General features: G+C 39.5%; 3 protein-coding genes across 3 annotated transcripts; all 3 read right to left on the bottom strand.

The window, feature by feature from the left end:
- Window positions 1-3,846: 3,846 nt before the first annotated feature.
- On the bottom strand, window positions 3,847-5,283 carry LOC144524981 (C-X-C motif chemokine 10-like). Its single transcript, XM_078261469.1, has 4 exons — window positions 5,076-5,283; window positions 4,801-4,918; window positions 4,379-4,456; window positions 3,847-4,190 (listed from the first exon to the last, which is right to left on the bottom strand). Exons 1-4 carry the CDS (start codon window positions 5,140-5,142, stop codon window positions 4,112-4,114), a joined length of 342 nt encoding a protein of 113 aa, XP_078117595.1. The 5' UTR covers window positions 5,143-5,283; the 3' UTR covers window positions 3,847-4,111.
- Window positions 5,284-7,593: 2,310 nt separating this feature from the next.
- On the bottom strand, window positions 7,594-9,250 carry LOC144524966 (C-X-C motif chemokine 10-like). The gene is made up of 4 exons (XM_078261458.1): window positions 9,086-9,250; window positions 8,856-8,961; window positions 8,495-8,572; window positions 7,594-7,651 (listed from the first exon to the last, which is right to left on the bottom strand). Exons 1-4 carry the CDS (start codon window positions 9,150-9,152, stop codon window positions 7,594-7,596), a joined length of 309 nt encoding a protein of 102 aa, XP_078117584.1. The 5' UTR covers window positions 9,153-9,250.
- Window positions 9,251-16,125: 6,875 nt separating this feature from the next.
- Window positions 16,126-17,210, bottom strand: LOC144524979 (uncharacterized). Its single transcript, XM_078261468.1, has one exon. The coding sequence runs from the start codon at window positions 17,208-17,210 to the stop codon at window positions 16,437-16,439; it is 774 nt and encodes a 257-aa protein (XP_078117594.1). The 3' UTR covers window positions 16,126-16,436.
- Window positions 17,211-17,493: the final 283 nt, after the last annotated feature.

Raw genomic sequence — 17,493 nt, 5'->3', positions numbered from 1 at the left:
AGAAGGGGTTCATACAATGTTCTCATCTAAAACAAACTAAGCAATTAAGCAAAGACACAACTGAACTGAAGATGTGTCTTGGTGACAATACAATTCCATAATATAGAATAAAGACACATTAAATCTTTTTTATTGTGTCATGTTGTCATTTTGCTTCTGTCACAATCAGGAAAATAAAGTAAAATATAAAAAAATGCTGAATCATTTGACATGTCAGTACACAAGTTAGTTCAGATTTGCGTAGCAACACAAAGTGTGGGCTGGTGATCTTAACGTCTGGTTCCGTATGTATCAGTGGTTAACACCTTTGGAGCGTACAAACATGTGAGTGCTCAGAAGAAAATGACGGCAAGTATGATTTCATTTCTTTCCACTGTAGCTGCGTGGTAGTTACACTGTCCTGACATTTGTGGTTTGAAAAAGTCAGTATTATAAGTAATAATACACAGTATGTAATACAGTAATGATGGATTCTGATCCTCATTTCCTTATTATATTCTCTAGTTTTTAGATAATAATTCCACTGTCAGAGAGATCTAATATGCCCTCCATAGGTCATGCAGTTTGAAAGGAAATGCTTGGTTTCATCAGAAAGCATGGTCTAAATGTAAGTTTCAGTTTTATGTCCTCTTTCACTTTTTCTCCAAAGTGACGTCCCATCACAACTTCTTTTTCCTTTTCTATTTTTAATATCCTTCTCTTTTCTTCTGTATTTTGACAACAAAGTTGGAATTAAAGTAAAAATCAATTAACTTACAATGAAAAACCTGCTTTCCTTATGCCATTTGTAATGACAAGTAAGGACCATAACTGCAACAGAAGGTGACTATATGCTATGTTGCCATATTACTGATAAAAGCAGGGCCCTGGGAAAGACATATATCTCCAAAAGGTCAAATTTCTGAAAAAAATGAATTTTTTACATGATCAGTTCACAACTACAAATATAAATAAATAAAACACGTTTTCTAACTTACCTGTAATGGCTACTAGCCATGTAAAACATTTTGGTCTTGTCCCAGTTTTAAGATATCTATCTCCTTTGGAGGTGAAGGCAGAAGTCAGAGCTTTATATTTTAAAAACCTAGGCAAATAAAACCAAAACTATCTGCATGGCTGGGAACCCCTTGAGGTAGGCCTAAGTGTGAAAATATGTTATTTTCTAATCTGGGTGAACCAACCCTTTAAGCGTGGTGACAACACATTTTTAAGACAATCCAGTTGGTTTTGTGACAAAGTGGAGCATACAATCCTACAATGCATTTTAAAAATCATCATAGGTGGACAGACATACTTTAACTCTAAGGTTCTTTTTACTTTCTATAAATCTGGACTTGAAAATTGGTCTATAGTAAAAATTTATTTTTTGCTTAATGTTCCACCAAGCTACATTTCTTAACCCTGGAAATAGAGACTGAGTTTGTTGAAGTCGCCTCAAAGCCAAGCTGTGCTAATTTAAGACACAGGGATCGCCCCTGACAAAAAAGAGCAGTGAAAGGGATTTTCATCTCTTTCTACATATGGCACAGACTAAACAACAGTGGTCAGGTGGTCAGCAAGTGTCACTTCTTTAAAACAAATGTCAGAGAAGAGCTTATGACACAAATTAAATCCTTTTCCAACACAATAAATGTAAGCGTAGAAAATGTGACTCATATCAGGATCTTCTCTGGTTGATTTATTGGGGCATTTATTTATCACGTGGTGCTTTGCAGTGGTACAGTATACTGCTGCTACCTCTGATGAACTGCATTTTCATTCTGACAGACAGACTGCACTGAGCAAGCTTGACTATTTACCAGCCACGACAGCCATGATAGTCTCCGTGTGTGTGTGTGTGTGTGTGTGTGTGTGTGTGTGTGTGTGTGTGTGTGTGTGTGTGTGTGTCATCTAGCTGTGTCCGGAGGCATTTCGTTTTCGGGTTGTTCATCAGTCTGTCTGTCTGTCCGTCCTATTCTTGTGAACACGATATCTCAGGACCCCCTGGAGGGAATTTCTTTAAATTTGTCACAAACATTGTCTTGGACTCAAAGACGACCTGGTTACATTTTAGAGGTCGAAGGTCAAGGTCACTATGACCTCATAAAATGCATCTTTGGCCATAACTCAAGAATTCATCTGCTAATTACGACAACATTTCACACAAATGTCTCATAGGATAAAATAATAAAGTGATGATATTTTATGTCCAAAAGGTCAAAGGTCAACTTCACTGTGATATCGCAATGTTGGATGGATACTGAATTGGTGATATTAATCTTGAAACTGTGGTGATTGTAAAGATCTTCTGTGCTGCTGGGTTGAAGGTAAGTGTGAAGCATCCACATTTTGCCCAAAAAAACAGTCTGTTGAGTGTCTTCCTGTCAATATAGTCAAGATGCTGCCGCCCTAGCGGCCCATCTTATAGGAGATGACTGATGCCACCACAGAGTCAAAAAGGTCCTCAGGAGTGCCCCTGCACTCTGAAACATCTAGGTCTTGTTTAAGCCTCTGCACCGGCGATAGTCTGTCCCATTTTTTTAAATGTAATATCTCATTTCTTCAAATTTGATACAAACGTCCACTTTCACTCAAGGATGAACTTATTTCATTTAGGAGGTCAAAGATCAAGGTCATTGTGAACTCACAAAACACGTTTTTGGCCATAACTCAGGAATTCATACGTTAATTATGACAACACTTCACACAATTGTCTAAAAGGATAAAATAATGAAGTGATGACATTATATCCAAAAGGTCAAAGGACATCTTAATGATCTGCAAAAACACATTTCTGGCCATTATGCAATACCATAACCCAGGAACAGAAGGGAATGTTGTGACCATATTTTACATTTGGTCGGAAACTGAATGAATTGCCAACCTATAAACTGTGTGGATTGTATGGAAGTGCTGCCGGGTTGAAGATGTGTGCGTTTGAGTCTCATGTGATCTGAGCCCTGTCACCCCTGTCAGCATTACGCGGGATGGTGTTGGTAGGTTATTGAACCTGCAATCAATACAGTGGCGTTGACTTGACAGACTGAACGAACATATAATGTGTGTTTGTTCATCGATAGACTCACCCATGACTTTTGGACATGCAGAGAGTAAAGAGAGCGCTGAGACGTCACACAGCACCAGTGAAGGCGCCTCTCAGCCAACAAAGCCGGTGGCGGAAATGACCATCCGAAACCTAAAGCACTGCTGCCTCTTTGGGAATGTAAGTATGTTGAAATGTAAGGGTGGTTGTAAAGCAGTACCGTTTATATGCAACAAAGCAAGCAGTGGTGGAAGGACTCAGACAAGTCCTGCATTTCAAATGTTAGCCTACTTAGTAAAATTAAAAAAAGTATTATTTATTGTTAATTTCTTTTTAATATGTTTATGTATGCACCATCCAGCAAGGCAAACTTGGCAATAAATCCTTTCTTTATTCTGATTGTCTGATGTTCTATGTGTGTGTGTGTGTGTGTGTGTGTGTGTGTGTGTGTGTGTGTGTGTGTGTGTAGAGCATCACAGCCTATGAGACTCAGCTGATCCGAGCCGCCCCTATCAGAGTTGAGGGACACATGGTGTTGGTAGGTTATTGAACCTGCAATCTCAGAGTCTGCCTGCAGCTTTGGTGACCTGGTATCTGCTAATGTAAGTACTAGTAACACCCATTAATTGTGTCTAGAAGACGCCTTAGAGGGTAACTCCCCCTGATATTTAATGTTGGGCAACCTAATCCTGCATGACATCACAGGATATGTGAACTGACACATTTAGCCTAGTGCATTTCTTGCATTGGCAGCCCTGAACCACAAGGAAGTACTGTTGATGTAGAACACAAACAGTAACAGACTTGGAACAGAAAACAAGAACTCAATGCTTCCTTGATTTCTTTTTATTATTAAAAACAAAGAAATGACCAACATGCAGAAAACTTGGTCTACAATATATACATATTTACAAAAATAGATTAGAGGAACTAAAATAGAACGGAAATATACTGTAAGTGCACATCAGCATAAATAGAAGATAAATAGACAAAACGTTTCATTCATTTCACATCTACATTAATTGAAGATGCCTTTGTTTGGGGTCGGAGGTCATCATCAGCTTCTTATTGATCCAAGGAGCTAAAGAGTCAGATGCGACCTGTTTTGGTGCTGTCTGGGGTGGAAGTGGTCTCAGTTGGTCTGGCTGTAGTGGAGGTTTTTGGTTTCCTAGAAATAACCATAAAACCAGAAGAACACACATTAGACCCATTACAACAGCGTGGAGAAGGCAATATGTCACTCATTACTGTTATTTCTATCAAATATGGAGATTTACAGAACGTTTGATATTAATAGTTGGGTAGTCAGTGTATTCTGAAGATGAGGCTTGGATTCATGTCTGTAAAAATACTCACATGATGGAAGCTATGATTTTTTGCACTGCCTTCAGCTTGGGGTTCAGGCAGTAGCGAAAGCCGCTGTTGATGGTGACACTGTTGAAATAAACAGTAGAGGTGAGCTCAGGTGAAAGGATTCTCTTCACCAAATATAGCAGATAAACAGATATATAAATGATTCTGGCAGGTAGACTGATGACTAGAAATGCCCTAAAGGTTGAGGTTATTATTGTTTTAGCTGGAGTTCATTATAATTTTCACTACAACTGAGGCCAGACTTGAATTAAAATAGCATTCTAGGTTTTATGGTTCCAGGTTTGCTGAGGAAGATACAAGCCTCCTATTAGCACAAAAGAAATGCAAATAGCAAAACATTATTTTCTATTGCACTAACATCACACATTCCCACAATCTTTATTAAAGATGTTAGTGTATCTTACACAATCTCCACTTTGCCACAGAAGGTGGTTGCTGGGTAGATCTGGATGTCCTTTATGTCAGACTTTGAGCCAGTTCTATTACTGACACGTTGACACAGACACTGATCTGATTGATGGCCTATGAAGAAAGACAAGTATATATATATTTTTTATGTAATTAGAATTCCACTGCACAGATTTCTTCTTTTAGCTACCAAGATGCATACAAATGTAGAAAACAAACTTTACATTGTCTATGTTAGAGTTGTAAATGCTGAAAAAGTGTGAAAACGTACGCTGTTGGGCTTCAGACATGCAGACCATGACAGCCAGGAGCAGAAAGACCTTCATGAAGCTGGACATTGTTGGTTTCCTCTTTGGTCGAAAAAATCTTGTTCCTTGTGGAGAAGATGGAAGAAAGGAGCTGTGACAAGTGCAGCTGGAGAGATTAGCTAGAGTCAAAGAGAGTGAAGTTTGTTGACAGGAGAACTGTGAGGGATAGAGGCTGAAGGTGGTCTTAAATACTCTTCTCAGACACATACAGCATCATACTTCCTGTGATTAAGGGAATTTCTTTGAGACTGGAAAGTGAAACTTCAAAAACCACAAAAAACCCTACTCACTCATTCCACTCATCTTTTCCTGTGGCTACTAATAATTTAACAGGATTTAAGATTTTTTTAAGTACATTTTAATATCATGTATGAGAATAAGAATATAAAGACAAGTGTAACTTGTTGGAACTGTAAACCTGCAACTTAACGTTGACATCAAACTTGTACACACTATTTGTGTAAAATGCCACATGACCTATGAACAAATGTTTTTAGACATTTGCACACTTTATTCATTTTTGATAATATGAAGAACAAAGATACAAAAAAATGGATCATGTAGAAATTATTTATAAAAAAATATCTAGGGTAATGATTGCATTGTGGTCACCTGTGTTGTTATTTCCACTTTTTATGTATTTGCAATATAAAGTTAACACAAAGCTTCTGTCTAATGAGTACAATGCTGGTAAGTTACATCTGTGTCTCCCTGTAGAGTGCATGTAAGTAGATGGTGTTCATACAAATATCTAATTTAAAACAAACAAAGCAATCAAGCAAAGACCCAACTGAATGTGTCTTAGTGACAATAAAATTCCACAATGTAAAAAAAAAGACATTAAATCGTTTTCATTGTATGATGTTGCTATGTCCCTTCTGTCACAATCAGGAAAAAAAGCAAAATATAAAAAAATGCCGAATCATTTGACATGTCAGTACACAAGAGTGATAATCCTCCATTTCTAATAGACTTGGTAAAAAATGCTTTTGGATGAAATTTCAGTCAAGTTAGTTCAGATTTGCGTGGACAATTTATATTTGGCAACACAAAGTGTGGGCTGGTGATCTTAACGTCTGGTTCCGTATGTATCAGTGGTTAACACCTTTGGAGCGTACAAACATGTGAGTGCTCAGAAGAAAATGACGGCAAGTATGATTTCATTTCTTTCCACTGTAGCTGCGTGGTAGTTACACTGTCCTGACATTTGTGGTTTGAAAAAGTCAGTATTATAAGTAATAATACACAGTATGTAATACAGTAATGATGGATTCTGATCCTCATTTCCTTATTATATTCTCTAGTTTTTAGATAATAATTCCACTGTCAGAGAGATCTAATATGCCCTCCATAGGTCATGCAGTTTGAAAGGAAATGCTTGGTTTCATCAGAAAGCATGGTCTAAATGTAAGTTTCAGTTTTATGTCCTCTTTCACTTTTTCTCCAAAGTGACGTCCCATCACAACTTCTTTTTCCTTCTCTATTTTTTTATATCCTTCTCTTTTCTTCTGTATTTTGACAACAAAGATGGAATAATGAATAACAGTTATTAAATTATACTGAAAACCCTGCTTTCTTGTAATGTACTATTTGTAAGAATTAGAACATGATAAAGGACTATCAAGGCAACAGAAAGTGACTATATGCTATAGTGCTGCATTACTGATAAAAGCAGGGCCCTGGGAAAGACATATATCTCCAAAATGTCAATGTCCAAAAGGCTTCCAGTCATGTAGAACGTTTTGGTCTTACTTGTCCACGTTTTAAGATATCTATCTCCTTTGGAGGTGAAGGCAGAAGTCAGAGCTTTATATTTTAAAAACCTGGGCAAGTAAAACCAAAACTATCTGCATGGCTGGGAACCTCTTGAGGTAGGCCTAAGTGTGAAAATATGTTATTTTCTAATCTGGGTGAACCAACCCTTTAAGCGTGGTGACAACACATTTTTAAGACAATCCAGTTTTGCGGGCAAGCGGAGCATACAATCCTACAATTTATCTCAAAAATCATAGATGAAGATACATAGTTTACTACTTTTTACTTTCATGAAATCTGGACTTGAAATTAGTTTGATAGTAAACATTTATTTTTGCTCGATGTTCCACCAAGCTACATGTCTTAAGTTTGTTTAATTCTTTAGAAATTGGTTAAAGCCAAGCTGTGCCAATTTAAACGTATACAATATTTTGCCGCTAGGGGTCTCTCAATCAAAACAATAACAAAAGACGGATCTACAGTATTCATGACATTGGGAATAACGTGGGATCCTGATTCTGTTTTACATATTGACCGTTCTGAACTGGATGCACATGCATGAGCCTCATGTCCACTCCTACAGTTAGTTATAAGTTAGCCACAGCTATCTCTAAAACTGTGTGTACACAAGTCAGTATAGTAAACATGAATAAATCATTTTCAGTTAAATGCTTATAATAAGTGCAGCTGATGTTTATTTGCATGTTGATCCAACAGATTTTTGTTTCAATATGGGGTGGAAGTGGTCTCAGTTGGACTGGCTGTAGTGGAGGTTTTTCTTTTCCTAGAAATGACCATAAAACAAGAAGAACACACATTAGAAAAATTACAACAGCATGGAGAAGGCAATATGTCACTCATTACTGTTATTTCTATCAAATATTGCGATTTACTAAAATATTTAAATCAATAGTTGGGTGGTCAGTGTATTCTGAAGATGAGGCTTGGATTCATATCTGTTACTAGAAAAATCTGTTGATCGGGCCTTTTCTGCTCTGGCCCCCCAGTTGTGAATCGACTAGTCTACAGTATATTGACGACGTTTTGTTTCCGGGACAGTTCCGGATGTCACTCATTTCGGCCGGATATCCGTCACCTTCCTCTTTCTTTGTGTTGGAATTTTGCAGGGTAAATCCAGACAGCTAGCTAGACTATCTGCCCAATCTGAGTTATCTGTTGCACAACTAAAACAACCTTTGAACGTACACGTTCCACCAAAACAAGTTCCTTCCCGAGGCTATTTTGCAGAGGCGCTGTTACTCCGTCTGGCACTTAGCGCCGCCCAAGACAATTGTGATTGGTTTAAAGAAATGCCAAGAAACCAGAGCATGTTTTTCTCCTATCCAGGAATGCTGTGTGGACTAGCCAGACCCTCCTCCATACCGCTGTGGAGGAAGGTCTGGCAATGCGAGAGTATAGAACGACCAACAGGAGGAGATCAGGGAAAACTCACTACTTTAGACTAGCTTTTTATTGATTTTATTGTTGTTTGTTTATTAGCTGTCATTTCTGTTGTTGTTGTTGCTGCTTTTTAAATGAATGTAAAGCACTTTGTAACTTGTTTTGAAAAGCACTTTATTAATAAAGTTATTATTATTATTATTATTATTATTATTATTATACTCACATGACGGAAGCCATGATTTTTTGCACTGCCTTCAGCTTGGGGTTCAGGCAGTAGCGAAAGCCGCTGTTGATGGTGACACTGTTGAAATAAACAGTAGAGGTGAGCTCAGGTGAAAGGATTCTCTTCACCAAATATAGCAGATAAACAGATATATAAATGATTCTGGCAGGTAGACTGATGACTAGAAATGCCTTAAAGGTTGAGGTTATTATTGCTTTAGCAGGAGTTCATTATAATTATACTATAACTTTGTTTGCTGAGGAAGATACAAGCCCTCCTGTTAGCCCAAAAAATGCAAACAACAAATCATCATTTTATAATTAGGACACATTCCCACAATCTTAATTAAAGTTTATCTTACACAATCTCCACTTTTCCACAGAAGGTGGTTGCTGGGTAGATCTGGATGTCCTTTATGTCAGACTTTGAGCCAATTCTATTACTGACATGTTGACACAGACACTGATCTGTATTACGTAAAAAGGAAGGAATAAAGTAATTTAATTTCTTCTAAAAGCTACCAAAACATATTGAAATGTATCAAAAATAAAATATTTTTCCTCTAATCTCAGTGTCTGTCAACAAACCAACCTCTTTGGGCTTTAGAGATGCAGACCATGAGAGCCAGGAGCAGAAAGACTTTCATGAAGCTGGACATTGTTGATTTCTTCTTTGGTCGAGATGACACCGATCCTTGCAAAAAATCTTGTTTCTTGTGGAGAAGATGATCGAAAGAAGCTGTAATAAATGCAGCTAGAGAGATTAGCTAGAGTCAAAGAGGGCAAAGTTTGTTTCAGGTGGATGCCAGAGTGTGTGTGTGTGTGTGTGTGTGTGTGTGTGTGAGTGGGTGTAGAGCATTACAGCCTATGAGACTAAGCTGCTATGAGCCACCCCTATCAGAGTTGAGGGACACATGGTGTCAATGGTTATTGAACCTGCAATCTCAGAGTCTGCATGCAGCTTTGGTGACCTCAATCTAATACATGTAAGTAATAGTAATAGTAATTAACTGTGTTTAGAAGACGCCCTAGATGATAACTCCTCTAACGCCTTAGAGGACCTTAGGAGTCCTCTAAGGTCAGGGATCCTCAGGATTTGTCAATTGACACATATAGCCTACTACAGGGCTCAACAATAAGGGTTGCCCAATTGCCCGGGGGAAATAAAATGCCATTGTAAAAAAGAACAGCAACAGAAAACTCAGATTGGACAGATCGTCTGGTTAGCTGTCTCGATTTACCCTGCAGAAATCTGAGAAGCAGTTAACCATAGTCCTCATAAATCCACCGGAGTTTAAAATTCCAACACAAAGAAAGTGGAAGGTAACGGACATCCGGCCGAAAAGAGGCACATTCAGCCGAATTTCCAGGCGGCACTGGAGCAATCCCGGGGGTGTCGAACGTCAGGGATATAGACCAGAGAGTATAGATCGTAATACTTCCTAGTGCACTCCGCGGTTAACCGCCCTTCCTTTCACTTCCCGCCATGGTGGACTGACTTTCTGGAGCGCCTCTCCTCCCAAGCAAAGAGGTCTACCGGTGGCGGGAAATGGGGCGGAGGTTACTATTATCGTTCATGTACACACACGTACACTATCTTTTTCTTTTCAGTTTCTCTTCACTGACAAGCAAAGAAAACAGGCTACACCCTCCTACAATCACGATAGCTGCAACTGATTTTCTGAACGCTTCACGTGGGGCTGTCTACTCCAGGATTTCAAAACAGACCATAAGGAAGCTAACCATATCAATCGTGGGGTGGCCTAACGCTGTTATCAGTGGTCAAAACAGTCATGCATAACTTTATGAGCGTCTGAAATGTTGTTGTAACGTTATTACGTTATCACCAAGCATTAAAGCTATAGTGCGAATGTCTGTTACATTGAATCCTTTGCTAAATGAGTTGATACAAAGCTAATTAAGCCTGTCAGCTCCACAAAACTCTCTGTATTCGTAAGTGAGTCATGTGGATGCACCGACAGTGTTGTTGTCATTACATAGAATTTCTAATGGGAGAGACAAACTACATACGCACTATAGCTTTAACATGAGTGACTTGTCTTAGCATTAAGCCTATCTCTACTCGATTACTGTATTGCAAAAGTGCATGCAATTAGTGTTAAAACGCTGTACTGTACTTTACTGTTACTTAGTACAAATCTGTGAGATTGTCATTTACAATTACTTTGACTTATTATCAGCTGTTTACCGTGTTTCGCCAGAAGCAAGCAGTTTATATGACGCCATTGACAGGCGATCAGGTGATACGCTCCGTGTCCAAGAATAAAATCCGATTTCTCTGGGTTTGAACTTTGTTGGAAACATTTGGAATAATGTAGTACACAACTCAACAACAATGTAATGCTGAAATGCTACATAGCTTCAACTCCACTGTCAGATATATCTCAGAATCAGAATCAGCATCAGAAAGGGTTTTATTGCCAAGTATGTTTTTTAACACATACAAGGAATTTGTTTTGGTGTTGCTGGTGCACGTCACACATTCTCTAGATGGAATATTAAACAATATAAGTATAGGTATAAACAATATAAGTTTAAGTCTATGTACACAGTATGTATTAAATTTAAAACAAGGATATAAATAAAAAATAAAGAGCAAAGAGCATTACAGCAGAGAGAGAACAGTGGCATGAAGAGCCAGGGGTGGAGAGTCAGGGTGGTTTCCGGGCCTTGTTAATAAGGCTAGGGGAAAAAGCTGTCCTGGTGGCGTATAGGTCCTGGAGCGGCGGCAGATTGCAGCCAATCACCTTCTCTGCAGACCGAATGACACGCTGCAGTCTGCCCTTGTCCTTGGCAGTGGCAGCAGCGTACCAGATGGTGATGGAGGATGTGAGGATGGACTCAATGATGGCTGTGTAGAAGTGCACCGTCATTGTCTTTGGCAGGCTGAATTTCTTCAGCTGCCGCAGGAAGTACATCCTCTGTTGTGCTTTCTTGACGAGGGAGCTGATGTTCAGCTCCCACTTGAGGTCCTGGGAGATGATGGTTCCCAGGAAGTGGAAAGACTCCACAGTATCTATTGTGGAGTCACAGAGGGTGATGGGGGCAGGTGGGGCTGGGTTCTTCCTGAAGTCCACAACCATCTCCATCTAGTCCATCTAGTCCATCTAGTATGCTATGCCCTCCTAAAATCATGCAGTTTAAAGGAAATGCTTGGTTTCAGCAGAATTCATGGTCTAGTTTCAGTTTGATCCTCTTTCACTTTTTCTACAAAGTGACATCCCATCACAACTTTTTTTTCCCTTCTCTATTTTTGATATCCTTCTCTTTTCTTCTATATTTCATACCACAAATACGGAATAATGAAAAGCACTCCATTTATACTGAAAATCCAGCTTTCTTATAATGTACTATACCGTTTATAATATATATAAACGGTATAGTATATAACATTTAGAGAATGATAAAGGACCACAAAGGCAACGGAAGGTGACTATATTATGCTATACCATGAAGTCTTAGCGATTGATATCTCAAAACCTGGTCAAGTAAAACCAAAACTATCTGCATGACTGAAAACCCGTCGAGGTAAGTGTGAAAATATGGTATTTTTGAATCTGGGTGAACCAACCCTTTTAACTTTTAGTGGACGTTGTGAGCAAGTACTGGATCTTAGAAATCATCACATATGGAGATACATAGTTCTCAAGTGTTAACCCTGACGTACTTTTTACTTTCTTCAAATATGGACATGAAAATTGGTTCATTGTAATATGTATTTGTCATGTTCCACCAAGCTATTTCTTAACCCTGGAAATAGAGACTGAGTTTGTTGAAGTCGCCTCAAAGCCAAGCTGTGCTAATTGAAGACACAGGGATCGCCCCTGACAAAAAAAAGCAGTGAAAGGGACTTTCATCTCTTTCTACATATGGCACAGACTAAACAACAGTGGTCAGCAAGTGTCACTTCTTTAAAACCAATGTCACAGAAGAGAGATTTTGATGCTAAAGAAATCTTTTTCCAAAACAATAAATGTGAGCGTATAAGAAATTGTAAGTCATATCAGGATCTTCTCTGGTTGATTTATTGGGGCACTTATTTATCACGTGGTGCTTTGCAGTGGTACAGTATACTGCTGCTACCTCTGATGAACTCTGATGGTTTCATTCCGACACACAGATTGCATTTAGCAAGCTTGAATATTTCATACTTCCCTCCCTTCAGTTAATATTTCATGGGTTTTACTTATTGGGGACTGGCGAGTGCACCAGCTTACATCAGTAGCTTTTCTCTGACTGGCACAGGAACAAAAAGGTGTGACTCTGCGGTCCAGCTTTTAGTAGAAGTACATGTATGACCAGCACGGTTCATGGAAGATACGTTTTTTTTTGTAGTTGTTCCTATTGGCTGTGTAGAGGGTGAATGTGGGTTTGGGTATGCAAGGGGATTACCAACCATAACTATCTTTAGTAATTCATGTTTCCTTTTTGTGAAGCAGTGCAGCTCTTCACCAAAAGCCAATATCACAAAGTGTGACCCTGTGTAGGAATGAACCGACAGGAAACTAATAATGTCAGCAGAGTCTCTTCCTCTGCAAACTTTGGATATACAGCCTGGTTTGGTTGCACTTCTCATTTCATTTGAAAAGTAATTTCTATGATCAGCAGAAAAGCTGTGATGAAATACTACTCTTTTCTAGACTCATGGAGTTTCATCATACATAAACAACTCAGCATTTTAAGTGACCCATTGCCTCAGGCTGTTGTACAAAGAGTTTGTTATGTTGATTTGATGGTGCAGATCAAACACAACATACAACAATACATTAAGATAAGAGAAAGCTAAGAATGATGTTTTACATATACATGTAAAGTGGGTGTTGTTTTAGCCTCAGAGGCCAAGCAATAACAATGATGACTGCCATAGGGAGGAGTCATCCACCACGAAGACAGTTGCTTTACTTTGTCTGATACAGCCTACAGAGAGACAGATTTATAATATTACATTCAACTCATTAAAATAAATGTGTAAAAATTTTGTTTTTTTCATGCCGATTACATTCTGTCTTTACTACCTATCAAGTTGGTTGGACTTGCATGTCGATATGATCGCATGAGACTCCTCGAGAGCTTCCAGCCTCGATAAGAAACTGTTTTCCTGTGACCGTAAAGGTGGTTTTCTTTGAATGGAACCATCAGCATGTATGTTTCCCCCCGTGCATTGTGACGTTTCTTCTAGTTTTGGTCTACGTCTCAGTGTTCACCAATCCTAAACTTTGTTTGCTAAATTTGGCCATCAATGCAATTGGTAATGATGAACATAATGGTTGTACTCACCCAAAAAAATGCTGAAATCAGTGAACGTTCAGTTACAAGGTAACCTTGGTTCTCTTAGTGAAGAGACTATCTCTCTAAGGCAAGGCCTCTCGGATACCGATCGTTCCAATTAATGTTAATCATTGAACCCGTGTCCACCTGGGCCTTTTATGCCCAATCATGGGCCACATGATGTGTCTTAAAGAGGCACTATGCAGTTTTGGCCATTTCTTCGCTGTTTTCGGTTTTTGCTCGGAATAGATATTTGGCAGCTCCTATGTTTACTTGTGTCTGACTCCTCGCTCGGTCAGTCTTCCGTTTCCTCTTTCTCTGTTCCTCCGACAATGCTTTCCTAGCTTTCTGCTTCTTTTTAGCCAGCTCAGCCATGACGATAGTATGAAAAACTCCATCACTACCTTGCTAGCCGGTTCCTGAATGGGCGTATGCGTGCAGTGCTGTGAAGCAATTTGTTACATCGCGAGACCTGATATCACGCAATATTTCCTGGTGCTGAGGCTGGTGGCTCGCCGGCCGAAAGTTACAAGGATGGTTTTTCCGCTCACAGGCGCTAGGGGGGAGCGAGACGACCACCATTCAACTCGAAAAAAGTCATATTACCATTCCAATGACTCCGAAGCTGTTCAGTTAAGGTAAATTAAGCTAAAAAACTGCATAGTTCACCTTTAAAGTGATATCCGCATCAACTGCCCCAGTGGGTCCGTCCTCCATACATATGGAATATGTAACTCCGTGGAGAGATGGTCTTGATACGATAGAGAACATGGCGACATCGTCCCAACAAATGTTCAGACAATCAGACAGCTTATGAGCAAGTCAACAATTCAGCCACATTGACTGATTGATTTGATGGTCAAACCAAAAGTGAGCTCCCAAAATGTTGGTATTAATCCCTCATTGCACATGATAACTTTGTTTGGAAACCACTACGGCAAGTAGGTTGGCCACATTTGAAACAGGAAGAAAGTCTAACCCAGGGTTTAAACCTGCATGATTATCTGAATGCTCGTGTTTCTTGCCCCATGCGACGTCCCTTTAGCAATGTTGCAGCATTCCCAAATCTTAACAATTAATTAGTTGAGTACCAGCTCGATCCTTAAGCTCTTTGAATAAACAGCCAATGTCTTTCTAAACTTTAACTACTTTTGCTTCAAAAGCGCAAACCAAATGATTCAAAATTGTTTCTCAAATTTCAGTCACAATGATCAACAGCAGAGAGTTCAGTTCAGTGACTTTTTCATCCTCCACCTTGACGGAATGGAAGAACTTGTATCTTCTATGTTGTTCTTAAGTGTTATTTATGTTTAGCTTTTAATGACCCGCAAGCTGATTTTTACTTTTGTACAATCTTAAAGGGCCAATTCACCGAAATGTGTTTGCTCATAGAATTGAAAATGTATATTTGAAAGAGCAACAGCACTAGCATCATCACTTTCCAGAAACAGTGAGCTCTGGATAATCCTCAGAACATGCTTGTCAAAGGGACTGTAGAAAGTAGCTCAGATCAAAACAGTGCACAGTGTATGAAGCAGGGACATTGTCTCTGGAAAGACACGTAGTTGTTGATTATTTTCAAAAGTAAAATCCATTAATCAGCACAAACTAAATTTGATTTCCCTTCATTATATCAGAGGCAGATGAATCAACAACTGGTCAAATGAATTAAAAACAAATTGCACAGGTATATGTTTATTGTTTTATATTTTTGGAGTGAATTGAGTCTTTTACCATGACCGCTGATGTGCCAGTTTTAAATAAAATGTGTATTTTATGGCTGTCCATGTATAGTAGATTTCAGGTTATAAAATGTGTGATGGGCTGTGTGTAAAGTATTTTCTACGCCTGCCCTCTAGCGTTTAAGATTCAAAACTACAGCCAGTGATTGCATTGTGTTGTTTTTGACTGAACTAACCCAGATTAAAACAATTCTCAATAATCATAGCCAATGTTTTTTCTTTCTAAAACTAAATTACAAACAAAATTCAGAATATTCTGTTCTGTTGCAATATCGAAATGTATTCATGTGAATCAGTAATGTTATGCTTTTGAATGTGACATGCAGCGGTACCACCATAGCAACCTGTTTACATTCAGCGGTGTCATCTTTGCTCAGCCTGTGTTTCTCCATGCTCATGTTTACCAGAGCAGAATCCCCAGGCAGGATCCCACGACAGTTACCATAGAAACTCTAGCGCCTGGCACCAGCAGAGCCGAGATGAGAGTTCATTTTCGAAGGATTCACGCAGAAAACAGATTGTAGCACAGAAAAAACACATCACACAGTTTGGTTGAGAGTATCAAAAGATTTGTTTACTGATTCAGATTATGTCACAAAAACACTGTTAGGTTAAAAAAAAGCATTTTGCAGATTTGTCCATTTTTATGATTTTGTATGACCACCATCATACATCAAGTGTAGGTCATAACAGCATATAATAACATTGATATAACTTTACAGAAGGACAATGATGACACTATTCACTTGCCTCTGTATGTTTTGAAATGTGTATTTAATCGTATCCTTCCAATATATCTGCATAATACAGTACACATCTACATATCTCCTTCAGTCAATGTCTCATGCACTGACAAAAAAAAAAGATAAGGATACTTTATTGAGGAATGTTTACTGTCACAATGTTTGTGCCCTATATCTCTGCAATGGCGGGCAGCATGCAGGCTCGCACGCGCGCCTCCCTCCACGCCGACCTGCATTCAGAGATCCATTGGGAAATAAGGGATTGTCTGATGGTTGGATTCTGTCTCTCTGCCTCTGCTCCTCTGTCTGCTGGGCTCCCTCTCCTGGCCTCTAACCTAGAGAAGCTGTGCTTTGGGGAGATGTTTGAAATAGTGCTGTGTAAGTCAGGGCAGCTGCTCTTGCAGTGGTGTGGGAGGTCTGGACTTGAAGCACAGGGGGTGCTGTAAGCTCTGGAGCAAGCCTGGCCCTCCCTCCCATGTTGCCTTGTAAACCTTTCCTCAACAAATGCTCTCCTCACACCTCCTGAGAGGTTGTTCTGGTGTCCATAAATATACTCCAGGGGGTCAGAGTTGCCAAACATCAGCTCGCCATTCAGTTCTTTCTCCTTTCCCTGCTGCATATCGATGGCATTGGCCTCCTCTGTGAGGCTGAATTCAAAGGTGGTCGATGTGGTCCCACTGAGCCGTGACAGCCGCAGCCTCTGGTGCACGGCGTCCAGCTGTCGTGTGTGAATGTTGTCCGGGGAAACGCCCCTGTTGGGGAAGGTAGGGTGGGCCAGGTGGCAGATGGAGAGGAGGTAGTCTTCAGAGGAGACAGCCTGGCCGTGGCCAACGATGTGGAATGTGTTGGCCTCATTCAAATCCCTCAACGTCTCCTCGGTGGCCTCTCTGATTGTAGGCAGTAGGAGTCTTCTCTTGGACAGCAGTCTGGACCGCGGTCGCATAGCTGAGGGAAAGACAAGGAGGGAAGAGCCAAAACAACATCTGTCAATTTTTTGGGAACATACAGAGTAATGTACAAGCAGTTTTACAGTGAATTAACTGAATCTTTTGAGGTTTTGAAACACATTTGCTGGATGTGGTAATGACAGTGGACAATGATTGGCTGATAGCATAACTGCTAAATTTGAAATGATGATATGATTTTAACAAGGTATAATAAAAGGCTGTGGCTGCCAGGTTCTGCTTTATTAGAAAACAGCACATCGATGTGCTATCCATCCAAGA

Source organism: Sander vitreus, chromosome 10 (genome assembly GCF_031162955.1).
Source record: "Sander vitreus isolate 19-12246 chromosome 10, sanVit1, whole genome shotgun sequence".
Lineage (NCBI taxonomy): Eukaryota > Metazoa > Chordata > Actinopteri > Perciformes > Percidae > Sander > Sander vitreus.
Note: the sequence above shows the minus strand (reverse complement) of the source record. Positions and strands in the feature narration are given on the sequence as shown.